The sequence below is a fragment of the Formica exsecta genome, unplaced genomic scaffold (assembly GCF_003651465.1).
Source record: "Formica exsecta isolate Colony F162 unplaced genomic scaffold, ASM365146v1 scaffold79, whole genome shotgun sequence".
In the NCBI taxonomy this organism is placed as follows: Eukaryota; Metazoa; Arthropoda; class Insecta; order Hymenoptera; family Formicidae; genus Formica; species Formica exsecta.
Window position 1 is genome coordinate 659,275 of NW_021853558.1, and position 21,494 is coordinate 680,768.

The window sequence follows — 21,494 nt, forward strand, 5'->3', positions numbered from 1 at the left end:
GTCGAAGATTTCGTATACTTTGATTCACTCAATTTGTTAAGTACCAGAGGCGATCGTAATTACATTCTTTCCATCTACTCAAATGCAACCATAATTACATGCACATTAATCCTAAATAATCTTTCTAGTTTATAGATGTAAATCGAATTCAATCGACTATATAGAAAAATTAATCTATTACAACACTAACGTTATTAAAAAATAAATGAAAAAAATAACGAGTATTAAAATATTATCCATCCGTAAAAGTTTTCATGCAAGTATCGAAAGATAAATATCATCAAAATATACGACAAAAAGAATATTATCACCGACATTAAAAATTTATAAAATGTTTGTAAATATTTATTATATTTTGTAACTTGCTTCCCACATTGGCAAAATTCAATAAAAATGTCATATCTCTTTTTTCCATTAATTTATTATATTATCAATAATTACGCATTATATTGGTTTGCGAGAAAAATTTTATCAATCGATATGCAAATTTTATATAATGAAAAAGAAAATTTTTAAATATAATAAAAGTACTTTAATAACACAATTCATATTCCGGATTAGTAAAATCAGATTAATAATGATCTTATCACAATGTATATCGTATGTCCTATCGTAATATCCCGAGCTATTCTTTTTTATATTTCTTTTATCCATAAATATTCTCTAAATAAAGTTCAACTCTCACAATATTAAAGAAATATATATTGAGAATATATATAATAATAATAATATTAAAGTCTACGTATTATTAAATATATCTCTCAATAATAATATATATATATAATATGTAATTTTGATATTACTACATCTTCTTTAACTTTCCCGTACAACTTTGGTAACTGTTTGTCAATCGTAAACATCGATCATAAACATCAATGTCAACACACTCGATGTAAATATAAAAAAGGACTTATCTGTATGAAAAATACCTCTTCGTCTGCGTTCTCAAACTATTATGTTATTGTTTAAAAATTACACACTTTCGATATGCCGAGCGATTCACTTGAATGACTTTAGCCGCGGATAAATAGAGACAACTTCAACGGATGCTTCGAAACCAAGTTGAGTAATACGATACGAGAGAAAAAAAAAGAAAGGTTTTTTTCCTCGGACGGCAATTCTTTTCGCCCAACTCGAGAATTCTGCGAATTCTTTCTGCGCGTGATTAACACTGATCGCGAGCGAGGATCGCCGGTAAGAATCACGCGCGAACGCGGATGCGAATGACACGTAAACACCGGCAACGGTCGTGCGACAGCAGCAAGTGAGCCAGACAGACGCGGCAATCTTCAAGACGATATACGATTTAAAAAAGAAAAAAACTGCTTGGCGCAAGAATGAGACGCGCGTCTGTCTTTCTCTATCTCTCCGCGTCGCACGAGATGCGGAGAAAGGGATTCGCGTCCTCCGGGATATTACACTCTCGCTCCTGTTTTACGTGATTTGCCACCGCGAGCCCGGATCGCACAGCTCCTCGGTCTCGCAACGGAGCGAGAGATACGCGTGACTGTACGTATGCCTGCGTGTCGCGATCGATCTTTAGATCGAACAACTCACCGGGCGGTGACGGCAGAATTTCCGGAACTCAGACTCGGACGAGAGCGCGATCGCGAACGTTTATGTTACTCCAGCCCCGCTTGGGCAACCGACTCGACCGTACCCGTGAAAGGCGACCACAACTCTGAACGTTGCGCCGCCGCGAGCGGGGAGCTCGGGCCTTCTCCCCTCCCTCTATCTCGCTCGCGCTCGCAATCGGCGCGCGCGCTCTCTGCCTCCCTCCTCCTTCATCTCTCACCAGTGAGCAGCTCGTCGAAAGAGCCGCCGGCGGGGACCTCCACGGCTTCAGGCATTGCTCACCAGGTGGCGCGCACGCTCGTATACACATGCACGACGATCAGGTATCGATGAAAAGATCGTATTTACGTCTCAATCAGATATTATCAAATGGAGAAAATCCGAGCTTATTTATAAAGTCTATATAGACAAACACAAATGCAATTTTTTACTTTGATGGCAACATTATTGGTCTTTGTTCCTTTATTTTATTTATATTGCATTGCTCTTGTGGAATTAAATCCTTTTCTGCTCTTTCTTTTTTACGAATTAAATTATAATTTCTTAAATCAAAATTTTATGTAAAATTATATTAATTTGATTTATGTGAAGGAATATTTAGTAATAAAATTTATCTTTATTATGAAAAAATGAACGTTTTACATATGGCTGGTGTTTAATATATGGTGCGTTATTCCGTAAAGGTACAGTCAAAATTGTCTGAATCATACAGATAACGAAGTGACAAACATCAAAAGAAAATGATTGAAGCAAAAATAAAAATACACACGTCCTTATATGTGCTAATAAACTTTCGGATATCTCGAATCGTATTTCTATATCTATATCTCCGATTATATTTTACAAGAATTGAAGTGTCAGTCTTCGCTATTGTTTAGATCGCAAAAAATTTGCAATACAATTAAACAATTTACAGTCTAATTTCTTTACCGAGATTAAAGGTTTGTTTAATTTCGCAAATTTAAGCCATACAATTTTTGATATTTGTTTTGTTAAATTAGGTTGAATCACATAAACTTTCCAAATTCTGGAATTGACTTCTATAATGACTGTGTTGTGATCCGACAGGGAAAACGCGCAAAAAAAACTTGAGTACTGGTGAAAGAAGATTGGTCAAAGATTTTGAGACAATATTTAAATAGCAGTTCGAAGACTGGAAACTTTATCATATATTTCTATACGCATTTGGCAAAATGTGGAGTCATTCGAGTCGTGAACTCGGAAGTCACATGTGTAAACGTCCGCCTTGCATTTCTTTTTTTTCCGCTGTGACGAATCCGACGATAAGGAAATCTTTACTACTTTATCCATATGTTAGAATATCGCATGTTGGCGTATACAATAAATTCAATGTATATAAAAACTTTTTAAACGCTGAACAATGAACCAAATTGAACGTAACGTTACACGTAACGCTACAATCAATATCTTTGTGAAAACAAAATTATCGAAAATGATACTTTGTTTAAGAAAAAATTAATAAGACATTTCTTTGACAGTAGGATAACGCAATTTAAAAATGATTTAAATGAAATAAAATTAAGCAATAGTGATTCGATACAAGAACCGATAGCTTCGTCCGCGGTGTATCGTAAATAATTAAACATAGTTTGAAGACGTTTTCACACGCCTTCTGATGCATCCGCAGTGTTCGTAAGTTGCAAACTGTACCAAAGACTGTCGTTACCTCGAACAAGCCATGCTACAACGCATCGCTCGCAATACACTAAAAATTTCCTACTCTCGGTTTACGATTCTCCCTGTCTTGCCCATTTGTTAATTGTGTGATGAACATTTGTCTTTTTTCTTTACTCTCATTTTTATCTATATTAAATTATATATCAATATACTGTTTTATTTATATATCTATATATATCTCTATGTATATATCACGCCAGTCTCGCCATCGATTTAGTAACCTAGGTACACTTTGTCAACAAACACTGGATCAACTCTTTCCTCCTCCCATTTGCCCACGAATAATGAAATGTTCAATATCAATTATCGCTAAATTATGCTGGCTTCTGCGAACCCTTCTTGCCAATAAGCGATTTGTGGATATGTGGAATGACACCTATAATCAAATAAAAACACACAACACATAAATTTCTTGCGTTTTACACTAATGTAAATAAAATAAAATTTTGTACAATGAATTGTATACAAAAACTGATATGAAAATATTACACTCTGCTACACTATATTATTACATCAATTAATAATAAAGTTAATAATAATTTTTAAGGTGATATATATTGATCATAATTAAGGCTCGATTGCACCAATATTATTTAACTTTCAGCTTTAGATTATAAGTTAATCAACGATGGAATTATAGTCTGAAGCCTAAAGCCAAAAAGTTTTAAATCTCGCTTAAAGCCGAAATAACAAGCCTAAGTTATATTAATAATTAATATAAGTTATGTTATATGAAAACAATAATATTAAAAGAAATATACCTCCTCCTGCAATAGTAGCTTTAATAAGACTATCTAATTCTTCATCACCACGTATGGCAAGTTGCAGATGTCTAGGTGTAATACGTTTAACTTTCAAATCCTTTGATGCGTTTCCCGCCAACTCCAACACCTGAACAAAAAAAACAATTATAATTATTTAATGAAGTATCTTAATTTTCAAAATTGAACAGTAGAAACTTATTTGAAGCACGACTATAATAACACTCAAAAATAACATTATTTTCATTAACACATTACCGTTTATCTATCAAAATTCAATTACTTAACATTATTCTCTTTTGCTTTAAACTTGCATTGTCACTAATAAATGCAAATTGCTATTTTTTATGTAAGGCATTTAAAAATAATATTATTTTCACTAGTAGCCTAATATCATACAGTATATTTACCAAGATTTAATTATATAACTCTTCTTACCTTAAACTCTTGTCATTAATAAATGCAAATTAAAGTTATTTTTATAAGTTGATTGATCGATTAATATGCATATTTATATATGCTATCTTTTTCCTCTTTCTTCATATCTTATTCTTTACAATACTTTGTATTCACACAATAACACAAAAAATTCTATATATTAAATTATTCAAATTTTATAGTTTGAAAGATTCTTAATTCTGAAAATTTCAAAACTTAACAAAAGAGTAGAATTGTATCAATTGAAAATAAAAGCAAACTATTCTACAAGCAATCTTAAATTCAATATATATGTATATAAATATAATTCTATCTAATATTTTCTTTTTTATTATTATGTTCATTTCCTTTAATAATTGTTCAAATAATTATCATAGCCAACAAGCATATTTACAATATTGAGTATCGTTATTTTGTTATATAGCAACATTTTTTAAAGAAGAAATTCTCTGAGATGCACAGATAAATAATGAAATTAATTAAATTTTTTATGCAATGAATATGAAGCATATAACAATATATTGATAATAATTATAATTACATAAAGAACAAAAGAAAATAATAAATTATACAAAATTATTGTTCGCCAAATGAAATAAACCTTTGACATAGAAATTTTAATTTTAATAAGCATGTAACGTCTTGATATTTTTAATTGACCATAATGCATTCTGCTTAAAAATAAAGCGGGAAAGTCGGCCATATTGTTTTGGCGGCTAAAGTGCCCTCAGATTTCTGCTGTGACGCTGTCGTTTATAACATCTGTTCCCTATCGCATATCTGTATTTTCTCTCTTTATTCGTTATTCAATCTTTCTTCCTCTTTTCGCGCTTGAGCTAACGTAAACGTTATTAAATATTTAATTATTAAATATATTTACGTTTAATAATTACGTTTAATTAAGTACATTACAGACATAGTTATTGTAAGCTTTAAAAAACTTACATTTATATCAAATAAATTATTAAATGTAACGGTAGCAAAAGAAAATATATAATTTAATTATTAAATATTAATAGCATTAATGTGTTTGCAAGCACACCAAGAAATAAAAATCGAAACAATTTTCTAACGTCGAGTATATTAATGTTTCTCTTAATCTTCAGTCTTACCTTACAATTTATATGATTCCATCTATTTCATCGTTATTATTTGTAATATTTATTATTCGCTCCCTACATATATTTGAGCTTCCCTTCGCTTAACGACTCAAGTCATTTTGTGTAAATATTTTTCTTTTTCTTTTGACTATATTGTCACGTTACTTCATTGATGTACATATGCTCAATCTCGTGGGATCTAATGGAGAGCTTCAGTTTCACAGTTCCAGTATCAGTTACAATCTTTCTCGCATTTTCTCTTTCCCCTCCCCTTTCTCTTTCACTCACACACGTATATATATTCACTTACCTCGGCCGTGAGGTATTCCAAAATGGCCGCACTATACACTGCCGCAGTAGCGCCTACTCGACCATGACTCGTGGTTCTGTTTTTCAAATGCCTGTGAATTCTGCCTACCGGGAACTGCAATAAACCACTAAATTAGCTGCGCTTTTTTTATTCCAGACACGAGTCAAATGAAACAAAAACATATTTGTGATTGGACAACCGATACACATATATATATATATATATATATATATATATATATATATACACACACACATATACATATATACATATATATATATAATGTTTTGAAGATTGACGAAAAAGATTGACGTCACATTGTGACACGTAGAAATGTACGTAATACATGTAGTGATACAAAAAGCTCGGTCACACATGCGATTAAATTATAAGTTTGAAAACTCGCGAAACGGAGCTATTCATACTACGTAATTATAATTATAAATTTAATAATTTGATAAACATATTACATTATACCATATTTGTTTTCTCTTTCTTGGATATTGTGTGAATAATATTTTTGTATGGCTCCAAACTGAACATTTTACATTGCATTTAATCTATTTGCAGAATTCTATCACAAAATGTTATTGCTTACGTAATTATCAATGACGGTGTGGTAGATTATAAAATAAAAAGGCAAAACATATAAGAAACGTTTATATTTTTAGATACGTATTTATTCAGAATGTTGTTGAACAACACTGAATTTTGTAGGAATATTAAAAAAAAGAATAAGAGATAGAGGAGACACACGGATGGTTAGAAATGTATAACCATATACATACAAAACATGTTCTTATCCTACAAAAAGACAAAACAAGTTGAAGAACAATAGAATAAATAAAGCAAACAGTAATGTAAAAATTGGCGCAATGAATAATAGATCTAATAAAAGAGTCGTGGAAAAAATTAAACGATGTTATTCAGCCGAAAAAATTAAACAATGTCGTTCTGCGTATACAGGGCATTTCTTAATATATGGAAAGCATTCAAAAACTTATTAGATATAAAAATAACAAAAGAAAATTTATGTAAATTTCATTAAATTCATATTTGAGTTTACAAATCTTTGTCGATGCACAAAAATTGTGAAACAATTCGTGTGATGCGTTAAATATATTTAAAGATATGTTTAGAAGAGAGTAGGCAGATCATTTTACGCGTTTCTTGGTAAAGCAAACAGCCGTTCGTCGCACGCTAAAAAACACCCTGTAAATATCTAGCGGATCGTGGATAAACTACGTAAATAATGTTTGATATCCGAACGCAGTTCTCAGCGCAAACGTTCTCAGCTAATATGTATTCACAACCATTGAATTACAGAGGTAGTTTTACCCGAATACACAAGCCGTTTATATAAATCTCTTAAGGCTCAAAATGTTTTATTTTTAAAATTATGTTATTGCAAATCACATTAAAAAATAACCAAATCTTTATATAAGATTTAAAATATTTAATATTTATATCGAAATTTTTTTGCTACTATCGTCTTTTAAATATGTTAGTCTCAAAATCAATAATTTACTATCGGTTGACAACTTTTATTATCGGAAAATTTTGTATTAAAATACTTTATACTTTATACAAGTATATATAGAGTGTGTGACAATTTTATGAGTGATAATAATTATGATTATCTATATTATGTATTGATATCAATAACGACACTAATAGTTTGTAGATTAATTACTTTGAAATTTTGTATTGGAATTTTTATTTGCGCCTGGTGCCCTCGCGTGTCTTAATTCACCACTGACGACGCGTCTAGTAACTTCTGCCGGAACTTGTACCGACGACGTCGTCGAGTCGAATGTTTTTCGTACGAGATCTACGCACGCGTCTACTACCCGTTCAAACGACACGCGGTCGTCGGTTACGGCGTCAGCAGCTCTCGGCCGAGGCTAAATATCGAGCGATAAATGATGACACGGATTTCCGTATTCATTCCGCCGTCGAGACGATGAGTCCGCGATCGTCTTCCAGCATCATCGGGGAACGTCGTCGTCGTCGTCGTCGTCGTCGTCACTGTCATATCATTGCCGATCCAGTTCCGTTCTCGCGGTAACAACGCGAACGCACACATTCCGCCTCGTCATTTCGGTAATTCGCGTCGCTTTGTGTCTATGTTATTTCTGTGGCGAGTGGAAATTTTCTCCTTTCTCGCTGTTCGTGGAAAAAAACGCGCGCGAATATCGGACCTCATCTCGTTCTCACGCTACGAATATCGAGCGGTTACGATTTGGCTCGCTGTTTCTCTTCATCTCCATCTTTCTCTCTCTCTCTCGCCTTCGCTTCTATCCCCTTTCTCCCTCCTCTCGCGCTCTCCAGCTTTTGGCACGAAGTTTCGTCATCCGACGTACGCCCAAAGACGCGTTTGAGAGAATCTCTCGCTCTAAGGCGCTCCGATGGTTGCTCTAAAATTCCATTCGTGGATTCTCTCGCATGTCGATTGCACGACACTCTCGCAAGTGGCTGGTTTCCCCCTCCTCCCCTTACCCAAGCACGGTCGATATTGTTGCACAATAATTTTGTCACCGCTGATACCGAGAACACGATCGACATGTCGAAATATCGCGCTTCTATAAAATAAGACTGAAACCGCGAGAGAGATGAGAATAAGAATCTAGAACATATATATAAAATATATATCTAGTCAAGAAAATTCAAGTTGATCAAAATAAATTTAAATTTTACATTCTATTTATTATACATATAATTCTAGCGTTTTTTATTCGTGTCTACGCTTATCAGATCATATATGAGCAATATATATATATACGTTTTCGTTATTATTGTAATCGTACATTTAATTTTGAGATAAGATTAAGATGCGATATAGTCCGCAAGGTAGTTAAAACTTTATCTTCTTCGAAGCATACAAACACACACACGCACCCGTATTTTCATTAAAAAATCACTCGATGAATCATAACAGAAATATTTAATTTCCACTAAACTACAATTAAACCAAAGAGAATGTAAATCTAAAATTCTACAAAATTAGAAAAAAAATACTTTATGGTTTTTATCGCAATTGAAACTCATTTAATGTGATTAATTTCTGCACGTCCTCTATACATATATTTCAAAGTACGATCAAAGTATTATTAATTTTTCTGACAATCATTAGCAAAATATATCGAAACAGATCATCTTGCAGATATGCTCATCTCTTTTCGAGGTGTGCAAACTGTATCTCGAAATAATCTTATTTGCCAAATATTATTGGCGACGAAATTATCGCGCAGTAATATCGACTCGTAGCGTAGGTGCTCGCCACTTCAAGTCCCTATATTCACATGCCGCATTTAGCGCTAAATCAGCTAAATGTAGCTGTGCACGATCTTCGTAGGTAGACGAAAGAATGTTTGACCGCGTTTAACGTTAAATGTGGAAAGTGAATATGGATTTTGCTCACCGATGTGGCATCGAGATTGGACATCCGTTACCATTTGAAGGATAGATTGTGCTTTAGTGTTACAATGAAGAATTTTAATCACGACAGTGTGTAGAAAGAGTATATGATAACGTGTCAAAAAAAAAAAAAAAAATACGAATTGATTGTTCTCTTGAAATTCTTTCTTCACAAATAGCGATAATACTAATTCATAGATGTGTATATTTTTTTCCATTTCTTTTATCAACCGAAGAAAAAGTTTAAATAATTAAAGTATTCTAGTTTCCATTAAACTACAATTATATCAAACAGAGAGAATGTAAAATTCCAAAATTATTAGAAAAGCACTTAAAACTTTCGCTCTTAACTTTTATCGCGACTCGATGAAAAAGTTAAAATAATATCAATTATCAAGTATAATTTACAATAATTATAAATTAAGTAAAAAATTACATTCGTTTAAATATGTGTGGTAAAGAAAAATTGTATCAATTTTCGAAAAAAATATTATCTTTTTCACTAGATATGGAGACCGTTTCTGAACATGTCCAGTATTATGTAACAACTTCGATTTGATTCGATAGTTTTGTGCCGTATAGATTGAATTATTAGTAAAAATTCTATTTCACGTTAAATGGCAGAAAGGAAGAGAAGAGGGGTGGGGAGGGGAGGGAACATTCTTCGTACGATGAGATGGAATTTCACACTGCAGAACGATGATCTCGAAAATCGCGATTTAATCGCCATTTACGCGCGTCCAACGTGATAAACGATGAGCCGATCGATGAGATAATCGCGATTGAAACGACGCGCGATAGACGCAATGAACAAACTGACGAGAATGGACCGACGTGCCGTTCGAATTTGCAATCGTCGCGCCTCGCCGGTTCGATCCGACCGCGGAATCGTAAACAATTGTGGGCAATCTGCACCGGGGTTAAGTCGACGGATAAACGTCGGTGCACGCACGGTCGATATAGATATTCGCGGTCGCGGATATCGCGCGACACACGCGTCGCGATGAATGTAAATACGATACAAGTAGAAAAAAAAAAAAAAAAAAAAAAAAAGTCGGCGTCGAGTGTATCGATGACAACCGTGGGGACGGGAAATAACAAACGGCGAACGGAAACGACGCCTCGCTCGCGTCGTTTGAGAGCTCGGCTGTACTAAAGTCGAACTGGCGCGATCGCGACGAGCGGCAAAAATTGATTGTCGATTTACAGCGCGTCGTCGAGGTCGCCGCTGGGTCGAATAACCGCGTGAAAAAGATGCCGGGGACGAGCAATTGATCGGACGGGGAGAGCCGGTCCGGTCCGACCGTACTCGCGCGTTTCAAAACCGTCGCAAACCGCACGCAACGTATATTCGAAAAATAAACCGTCTCGCACGCCCGCTTCTCGAAGGTTCGGCGTGACGCGTGTAGAGCGAGAAACGCGGCGCCGTCGCGCGCACTTACGACGTATCCGGGCGAGCTGCGAGCCGCCGAAAAGCGCTTTGCCGGTTACGGCTTCGAGAGTCGGCCGGGTTTTTCGCGCCAACCATGATGATTTAACCTGCAAGGCCGGGAGAGCGCAGGAGAGAGAGAGAGAGAGAGAGAGGAGAAAAAGTTAATCAGTCGGGACGCGCGAGCCGAGAACACGCGTGTTCACTCAAATCGATTCTGCCAACCCGTACACGTTCTCAACGCTGTCGAATCACGACTCACCTGCAGGCCGGCCCTAGCCGAGCGCGAGACCGCCTTTGCCTTTGCCTTGCCAGAGTCCTTGCCCGCCTTACCGCCAGCCTGTTCGGACACAAAAATCACGGTTAATTTGCGAGATGCAGCTGCGAAACTCCGTCAGTCGACGGGGAAGACTCGGCGGCGCGCGAGGATATCGACAGCGGTCGCGGATGGCCGTCGAGCGCGTCAAAAACACGCGGATACTCACCATTGCGCGACGTGGATATTCGACACGCACACAGCACGAAAGACTCGCGAGCAGTCACGAACGACGCCGTCTAAACGCGACGAGCCCGCCAAATGCGCTTGGCGCTACTGACGCGTCCCGCGGTCGCATCACGTGACCGCGCGTTAGCCAATAGGAGCCAAGCGGTGAGCGAATCGAGCGCCGTCTGCCGATGCACTCGACGAGTTACCGGTTTAGCTATAACCATAGACTATACACTTATGTAGATGGACTTGCACGCTTTCATCGAAAGTAAGAAGATGGCATTATAGTAAAAAAGGACAAGTCGCGGATGCTTTCGTTGTCCCGATTATTATGGATTCGCGCAGGAGAATCAAACAAGGAAAACATATCCGATTTTCTGTTCTTCTCTCTTATACTAATATTTCTCTTTAATACTTATACTTATTGCGATAACGTTTTCGGTCAAGACTCGTGCGCGTCACGCGTAATTATGCGCGAATAATTCTTCGTCGCCTTGTCATGTGCTCGTCGTCATTTCGACAATGAGCTATGACTGGTCGTATAAATAAAAATGAAGTAAACAGAGGCAAAAACACGATAGAGCATGTTTACTTATAATGCGTTTGGTATGTCTTGTTATAAGAAACTGTAAATATTGAGCCGTGTTTTATTGTTGACATCTTCGACAATCAATGTTTATAAATATTGAAACAAACGTCACGCACGTTATTGTGTTAAAAGCATACGTTGCGATGAAATGTACTTAAATCTAATTGTCGATTTTATCTTCTTTGTATATATATATATAAATATCGTATATATATAGACAAAATATCTTACTCTTTTCGCAATATATATGAAATTTGTTTCTAAAAAATATTTGGATATAAAATGGAAAACAATTTCACTTATAAACACAAATATGTGTTCCAATCTGATGAAACATATTACAAACAAAGCGGTGAGTTAATATATATATGACAATGTGAATAATATTGACTCAATAAATCTTCTAGTATAAAATATGTTTGCAAAATTGTATTTGTCAAATATTATTGATTCTTGTGCGCAATAACATTTATTGGTAGATATATATTAATATATATATATATATATTATAATATATATTAATTAAAAAAATCTTTTTTTCATATATTATCAAATATCTCGATTTTGAAAAATAAAATGTTGCAAGACAAAGAGAACGGAAAATAATATATTTGCAACGAAATGGACTAACGGTATTATTTCTCTTTATTATCGGAAAAGGCAGTGATTTTATACAAAAAAGTCGTATATAGAAAATAATATATTGCTACGGGATAACATGAAAATTATACTACAAGGAGCGCGAATGCGAATTTTTATATTGAACGTGTGTGTATAACGTGTCTTAATAATATATTTCAGAAAAGTATGCATTCTTTCTCGAAAGGAGAATTAATTTCTACGATCACAAGTCTGGATCATTGTTGGACGGCGAAACGGACGATTATAACGACATATGGCGGGGTGATCACAAAATGGCGAGTAAATATGTAAAAGATCCGCATTATTCAAATATTTTTCATCGACGAGTTTGTCGAATAAAGTCGATACTTCACTTACACATTTATTTTTAGCTTTATAATCACATGGATATTTCTCGATTTTCTCTTTTAAATAACAAAATGATAAATTTATGTTTAGTACAATTTACTTATTGTACGTTCTATTTATACGCTTATAATCGAGATATATCTTCTCTTTATCCGAACTCAAATTCTCTGAATCGTTTCTAAAAATCGAATCCTTTGCATTCTTCTGTATTTCTCGAAAGAGCAAATATTTGTTTGCATGTACGCCTCGAATCATATCGTTCTTTTGACTTGAATTCGAATTAATTGAATTATGCGACTGTAAGTATCGAGATGCATCAACGTTCGATTGCATATTGAAATTTAAATTCTCCCTATCCGCGTAATCGACCGTAATCGCGAATTGCGTCGCCGTGCGCAGGACTACGACGAGGCCTGTATTATTGAGGAGCTAATTTGAAGCAGTTCGATTGTCGGTTGCTTGGCACGTAACGAGGAGACCAAGGCACGGCATATCAGCATCGCAATGATATGGCCTCGTCGCGCAGTATCGACTCGTCGGTGCGTGCAGGGCCTGCGTACTACCGTGTCTACGCACGCGCGTTTGCGACGATTTTTCCCGCCATTTTTATCTACACATTCTCTCCCCTGCCGTGCCCTGCCCTTCTCTGCGCGTCACCTGCGCCCTTCGCGCCCCTCCCGCCCTTCCTTGACCGTTTGCCTGTCCTGCTATTGTGTTCGTATATCCCGATCTATTCTGTCGCTCGCGCTCCTCTCTCATCCTTCTCCGAGGAGGATTCGATGTGTCTCTAATGCTCGTGATTCGCCTCTGCTAATTCATCGCACTTGTCATCTATGTCGTCCTGAAATTATAATTATGTTGTTAGAATTAATTAAAGTATACGCGTTGTCAGAAAATCTCGTCAACCAGATTTCTCAATATTCTTTAACAACATTATTATTCATCATTAATATATCCATTAATATATTGTATCATCATTTAATATGATTATTAATATGATATTTCGAATTGCATTAAAGAACGTTTAATTCAGAAAATAGAGAGAAATATCACACGCACAATATCCAATGTGAAGAGTTCATACAAGGAATGTTTTTGATTTTGTAATACCTACTTGGTATAATATAAGATATTCTTTTTCGTCTGGAGAAAAAAGTCAGAAGAAAAAGATAGATACCTCGTCGAGCTCTAGACATTTGCCCCACTCGATCAGCGTAATCTTATGATCATTGTCGATGTCACAAGAGTCGAGGAAGGGCGCGATACAGTGTTCGAGGGCCATTAAGGGCGCCCTGATAGGGAAGAGCTCGTGCCTTGACACTGCCCGGTCGTGCGGATGCCCGTCCAAGTCGCACCATTTCCAAATAGCCGCGTTCGCCCAACGCAACGTATGATTGGTTTCGGCCTCGCGTTGCATCTTCAGATAATGCGATGGCAATTCTTGACGATCTGCCAAATCGCGCATGATATTGAATAACCAGTCGCGCATTCGTCTGGGAAAGTCAGCCATGTCCTCCTCCTTGCACATCTACAAATGAATTTAGTATTTTTTAAATGATTGAAAAGCGTTCTGAAAAAATTTCCAGAGAATGGATAAAAATTTGATCTCTAAATTACTTTTTAATCTTGGCTCTACACGAATACGTCGGTTAATAAAAATTGTTTATTTGATCATAGTGCAATATTATTTTGCTGTATAAAAATAATAGACCATATTAAATTAAATGGAACGCGTTCCATTTTCTATCGAAGCAAATGCTTGGTGGAAAAAATAACAAAGTCCTCTTTATAAACATCGGGATTTGAAAAATATATTTTGCTTTTTCTCTCTTAATCAAGAAAAAACAATTGTTTGTTTATAAAAACAAAGTGATAGAGAGATGCAAACGATATCTTTCTATAGAATAAAAATTCATAAAAATGTGACTTTTTTTGTTTAACAAAATTATGTTTTTAGAAAAATATAACTTTTAAAAAACGGTTTAAATACTTTTCCAAAAGACTAAAATAATAGAGGTTTTAGTTTCCTACTTGTTAGTAGTATACTGTATGAAAAGAGTTACATTTGTAACGGAATAATACTCACGGGCATCTGTCGGCACTCGCCATAGTACTCGATGTGAATATGTTGATAATCGGGGCCTCTACACCTGGCGTCACCGGTATTGCAAAAGCAACGCGCTTGATAGACCTCACAGTCGCTACCAAAGGTCTCATTATAGTTGGTGCAGACCTTGCGACGCGGATCGACCTCCTGGTTGCAAAGCTCCACGCAAATGCATTCGGCCGTGCCCTCCTCCGTAATCTGAAATCGAAGAAATTCCACACATTCTCCTTTTTATTCTCGCTTATCATAAAAAGAGGAATAAATTCTTACATTGTACTAAAATATATTAAAATGCATTTTTTTATTCCTCATATTCGGTATTTTATTATGTTATTGAATATTAGATGTTGGAAATGATAAAAAAAATCTGGAGGACTATAGATAAACAGAAATAAAAACTTCAAGATTTAAGAATCTTAATTAAAAAATTTGATTTAGGATAAATTTTCTAAATAATATTTTTAAGCTACTTGTTTACAATAATCGCGAATCAATCTTTATTATTTGCCATGTATAGCAATTATTTTAGATTTATATACAAAAAATATTTTCTTTTCAATGAACCTTGCAAACGCGACCAGCGCCGCAGTGTTTGTCCAGGCACGGGTCTGCCTGGAGCTGCTGCTTCGATCCAGCCTCGTTTCTGCCATTTTCGAGAGTGACCTCAGCGTCCTCCGCCTCCTCGGCTGTTTCATCAGCCTCCAACATGTTCATGATCTCATCTTGCATAGGTACTTCTGTTGTGGTCGTACGACGTCGATATTTCCGTTTGTGCTGAGAATCGATTCAGATCAAGTTAGATTAATAAATAATATTTCTCTCTTTTATATTTTATATTTTAAACAATAGGAGATAGTTGAATATTTTTACATATAATCGATATTCTCTCTTTCTTACAGTATTGTATTTTACATAATTTATAGATGTAACACGTGGACTACTTGAGAAAAATTTCGAAAAGCGAGAATTTTCAATTTAATTTCTTCTTGCGACTTTCTGATAAAATTGAAAAGATTTTATGATAATTCAGAATGCGTATCGTTGAACGATAGTAATTAATACCTGTTGGGCGGACACGTCCACTATCAGGACCGCCAGGAGCAACGCGACCAACAATAGCTGCAGCTTCGTCCGCATTGCGATTTCTACGATAAATCGATATCGATGAATATACACAATGCATCTCCTTTAAATTAATGGATATAAAATAGAGAGAATGGTTTTTCAATTTTAACAAAGTTTAATAGCATCTGGAATGCAAGATTGAATTAGCTATCATTTCAAAACGGGCAGCTTGATTTAAACTATTCTCGTTACTTTTTATACGTTTTAAATATGATCCTGGCTTGAATTATCAATGTCCTTCCTCTTGTATTTAACGCAGAGTAATTTATCAAACAATTTCTAACAGCTTTCGAATTCTGCACATTTCAACACTGTGAAAGAATGGCCGTAAAGTTAAAAAATTGAGATTTTTCTCGGAATAGATCCAAGCCTCAGTGCCGAAACGGGTTAATATCCCTGAGCTAAATCGGGTGCAAGCGCGAGTCTGAACGTGTAAATAAATCAACCATTCATTTCTCGCGTTTAATGTTTTATTACCGCGACGTTCTCAATTGACGTTGGCAGAAAGACGAGAGTCGCGAAACATTTGTTCGGAAAAAAATCTACTTAAGTCGACTGCGTAACGCGAACACGCACGCACGCACGCACGCACCGATCAACGGGTCAACGCGAGACCAACGATAAATCTCGCGGGACCTTAATAGGAGCAACGAAGCGATAACCTAGATATATATTTGAAAACCAAGAATCGTTTCACAGATACATCCGGACTGGGACGAGTCTCGAGTACGCTTTTAATCCGCGTGACTTTGTTATATGCTGCCGCGGCGTTCCTTCATTCTTGTCACTTTTTGCGGATGCATATGACATAATAATTGGTTTACGACGTCGCCTCATTGCTGCATTTTAACAACGATGAAGGACACGCGCACGCAGCATAACGTCAGCGATCGGCTGCTGCCTTCGTCAGCGATGAAATTTGAACGCAATCGAATTCGCCTTAGACATCATGTGATCGTAGAATCTTTAAATTTAATTTAACAAAAAAATATTTAATATTCAAATATATCATTTAATATACAAACGTTACATGATTATTGATTATAAAATGCAATACTTGTGAATTTATAAATTAAAATAAATATGATAGATATTATTTATATAGAACACACACATATGAATCTTTCATTTTAATAAACAGTAATTATATATATTTTAAAGAATTAAAGAAAGAGAGAAAGAGAAAAAAAGTGATAATAGACCTAACGCACATGTGTGAAATATTTACAGAAAACGCACGATGTGTACATGTCATCCCGGAACGTAAATATCCCGTGACGATACCATGTATCGGTGTTCGGTTAATAAAACACGAGTGTTTTCGAGTCATCCATGAGTTAAACACATTACGCTCACCGTCGAGCTTTAATTCCGCCTAATTGCATTGCCTAATTGCATTCGAGATATTCACGGTTTGTTAAGTCAGTATTAGTTCATGAATTCTGCAATCGAAGAACAATCAACGTGTACTACGTTTTTTTTTTATTTCTCACTAGCATGAAAAGACCATTGATGATAAATATAGTTATGTTATGGAAGAGAAGACCATAATCCACGGAATAATTGGCGGAAACTCGAAATCCGTATTTGTGCGTGTGATGTATCCATTTTCATTAAATAATGATTATTATTTACATAAAATTAATTCTCTAAAATAATATTTCACTGAGAAAAAGAATTAATATAAAATGAAAAGAACCGCTCATATTTCATGTAGACGTTATAGTTATTTCTAAATTTGTATCCAACATGCACGAGTAACATCTTCATATATCAACCTTAATTGAGAAAGTGAATATTATATTCAGGTTTTAATACATCAAATTATGAAGAAATGATAGATGAGAACTGGCCATTGAATTGATTGATGTCGTAATGTATATATCCAGAAAGACTGCTAATCTTATTAAAATAATCATAACTTTCCGCGAAAAATTGTGTAATATTTTATTTTGGCGGCTATTAATACGTAACTACGTATAGACTGAACATGAGGAGGGTCTACGTAACGGGTTAGTCTCGTCTCGTCTTCTCCATACGGAGAAGTCCGGATGCTGACCGCCAACATCATCTCGACGTTACAGCGCGTTCGCGGTGCGTCGCGCGGTTCTCCGGAAAACGTAGCGCGTAGCGCTCATACGCGCAATGTGCGTAGGAATCGCACGCGCGGCACATGGCCCCCTTTTTTTATCGCGCCGCTTGTCGACGTGGGCGAATCGTTTGCGTGAGCGGACAAAAGAAACGAGAATATTATTTTAACGAATATACAATCCACATATTTCGAATATTATTTAACTTCATATTTAAATTTATATATAAAAACAACAGTGAATGATTGTAGTACGCATGGAATCTATAATATGCTGATTGATCAATGTGCACAAATATAGACTTTGATAATTTTAATTAAAGTTATACAATAGATGTAATGATAAAACAAATGCAACTGATTTCAATGCGCGTTGAAATAAAGAGCAAATTAATACGTGTGAATATATGTATATATATAATTGCGAAATTATAATAAACTTTATGAATTAAAATTGATGCATGTGTGAAAAAAGAGTAAATATATATTGATGAGAGAAGAAAAATATAAAAAGAATTGCGATTTTATTAATCGGAGGCAATATGTAGGCTTAAAGAAATGTTGATACATGTTCTATCAATATAACGTAAAATAATGTAGACAAAGTTTTGGAAATACAATTGTTTTCAATTTTTTGTCTGCTTAGATCGATCATTACGCCCACGAAACATAGAATACCATAAAACTTGGAACATCAGGAACTCGTCTTCCCCATGTTCAAGTGCTAGCTCCACCAACGCGGAATTAAAAGTTAACTAGTTTGCTGACGAGATATTCGAGCTGAATGCGTTGATTCGATTCGTCCAATTACTCGTTCAATTTGCTTATCGAGGACGTTTATACGCGAATTAATATTATTATGAATATATAAGAAATAATATAGGATATATATATATATATAAACAGAATTGTAAAAATTTATTGCAAGAATTGTTTAATGCGATGATACGTAGTTTAATCAAGTTTTTACAGAGTCTAAGAATTATTTCATTTATAATAGAGTCAAGATTTTCAATCTCATTATTCATTTTTGAATCTTATTTCCAAGGAATCATACATATCTCTGTATTTTTTACGAAGGAGTAAATTTTCAAAAATAATACGTTCATAACAGTTTCTTATCGATCTTAGTCTTGAACTTTTGCATACCGTGACATGAGAAAAGGTCGAATGATTGAGTTGGTTCGAAATAACAATATCACAGAGAGTATTACTGTTTTATTTTAAGTTGTCTATATTAATAGAAAATTGCAAATATCATGCTTTACGCTATTTTTCGTATACAAATTAATTTTTTTCTCATTTATAATTCAATAGCATTTAGTAAGAGACGTAAAGTATAACGTATAAACTATAAATGCAAACGCGAGATTTTTCGTTAACGATTGTAAAATGATAATATCTTTCTTTTCTAAGTCTCCGCATAATGACAGTACCTTAACGAACAAAGGATGTTGGATTTCCGTCCCAGAAAGGACACGATTTCCAAGTAATATATGACAGGAGATAAGTTAGTTGTGGATACGCCCACTGATATAAAACATCCATCGTATGCAGTTCTGTAAGTGATTCAAACTAGCACGTACAAAAATTAATGGGACGTTTTTGCTGGCGCAGTAATTTAATTTCAAATATATTATTTTCGTTTCAATCAATTTTTTATTTGGAATGTAAATATATATATATATATATATATTTATTTATGTATTGACGCGCGTGATAAAAAGTTTAGCAGAAATTCTGTAGAAAGTTAAAGAAACTTCGTCAAAAATGAAAAATGTTGAAATGATCCCTGAAAAGAGTCCCTTATAATATAAGATGGTTCTTTTATATATCTAAATTCTGGCCGCAGGAGCAATCTATTGTCCATCTATTCATTTTCATCCGTATGTGATTTCTCGTAATTCTGACGCGTCCAGGTAGCTGTTTGTCGGATACATAATATATGAGTCCGTACATATATATCAATCATAAGTGTTTGACGACATATATATTTTATTACTTCTACTTTTAGAATTGTAAATGTTACTATTGCGTGCCTCAGATAAAGATCTAATTAACTTGAAATATTTCTATATTTCTTTATGTTTTAATAGAAGAGTATGTTTTCTCTGCATATAATAAAACAGCAAATTCGGCCATCAAAAAATTGTCCAGATTAATTAATTTAGATACAGAATTTATTTTATAGATATGAAATTAATTATACTTTAAACGTAAAAACTGGGGTAATATTCGCAAGATATCGTACAGTAAAAAAAAAATCAAGCATTTGGATATAAATGATAAATTATCTATACATATTAATTATCACAAGTAACAACAGTGATCGAAAATATCTTAAACAGGAACCGCACGATAAAATAATAAGATCTTGACAAGACGAAAAGTCACAATTGATCGTACCTCGCGTTGGCTTTCCTCGCAAACCGCTTCCTCCGTTCACTCGAGGTGTCCCTTTCTTAAGAAGGTTTGAGAAGAGAAACAACCCTCCAAATCGGCCGCTGGACCGTTACTGACTGCGTCCAAGGCGCGTCACATCGCAGCATCACGCCGGAGCGCGCGGCCGGAGAGGAAAGATGATCTCATCTCTTGCGTGCATTTTTTATTTTTTTCTACACCCCCGTCTGATCTTTCCGCCGCACGCGCGTATGCGTATGTCCTACTGTCACTCTTACGTGTCCATCTTACGCAATGCGTACAATCCGCGAATAACCGACTGTCTCGACGAAATCTCTACTTTCCTCGGGTTTCCGACTCGATATCGATTTTTGAGAATTATTTAAACTTCTAATCAGAAATTTCGCTACACTTTGATAAAAGTTGACGTGAACTTAACAATCGAATCAGAATCGTATTAAATAATGTTTTAATCATGCCTATTCTTAAAAAATTATTATATTTTAATCGAAATTAGAAATTCACGTCTTGATATCAAGATTGAAAGAACTGGATAATCATCAGTTATGTTAATCGGCAGTAATTTGAAAAATTAAAAAGATCTTACTTGCATTATATCTATTTCTATATTAATAGTAATAAAATTTAATTTATATATAAACATAATTATATAAATTTCGCATAAATGTATCTATACATATATATTATCCTTGTACATTTTACTCTCGCGATCGCCATCAAATGACGATTCCGTAATGTAGCAATTTCGGCAAAATTGATTGCATTTACCGGAAATTTGACTTTATGCGCGAAGCCAACTAATAAAATTTGTACCAAAATCAAAGGTATGTTGCGTTAAATAAAGAGATGCTATAAAAAGGATTGGTAGTAAGGTAGATATATGTATTATATACTAAATGCAAAAAGTTACAATACATCTGATGTTTGTTCTTTTTCATTTTTTCTCTTTAACATTTAT

General features: G+C 34.9%; 2 protein-coding genes across 3 annotated transcripts; both read right to left on the bottom strand.

Annotated features, from left to right (window-relative positions):
• Positions 1-2,224: 2,224 nt before the first annotated feature.
• On the bottom strand, positions 2,225-11,353 carry LOC115244041 (histone H2A.V). Its single transcript, XM_029821405.1, has 5 exons — positions 11,214-11,353; positions 10,991-11,068; positions 5,883-5,996; positions 4,035-4,164; positions 2,225-3,649 (listed from the first exon to the last, which is right to left on the bottom strand). Exons 1-5 carry the CDS (start codon positions 11,214-11,216, stop codon positions 3,588-3,590), a joined length of 387 nt encoding a protein of 128 aa, XP_029677265.1. The 5' UTR covers positions 11,217-11,353; the 3' UTR covers positions 2,225-3,587.
• A 1,078-nt stretch (positions 11,354-12,431) lies between these two features.
• On the bottom strand, positions 12,432-20,661 carry LOC115244040 (SPARC). 2 transcript variants are annotated; one of them, XM_029821403.1, is made up of 6 exons: positions 20,522-20,661; positions 15,964-16,046; positions 15,466-15,675; positions 14,881-15,099; positions 13,972-14,322; positions 12,432-13,635 (listed from the first exon to the last, which is right to left on the bottom strand). In XM_029821403.1, exons 2-6 carry the CDS (start codon positions 16,036-16,038, stop codon positions 13,582-13,584), a joined length of 909 nt encoding a protein of 302 aa, XP_029677263.1. In that variant the 5' UTR covers positions 16,039-16,046; positions 20,522-20,661; the 3' UTR covers positions 12,432-13,581. The 2 variants fall into 2 exon arrangements, with proteins under 2 accessions (XP_029677263.1, XP_029677264.1); XM_029821404.1 differs by lacking the exon at positions 20,522-20,661 and adding an exon at positions 16,504-16,761.
• Between the last annotated feature and the right edge of the window lie 833 nt (positions 20,662-21,494).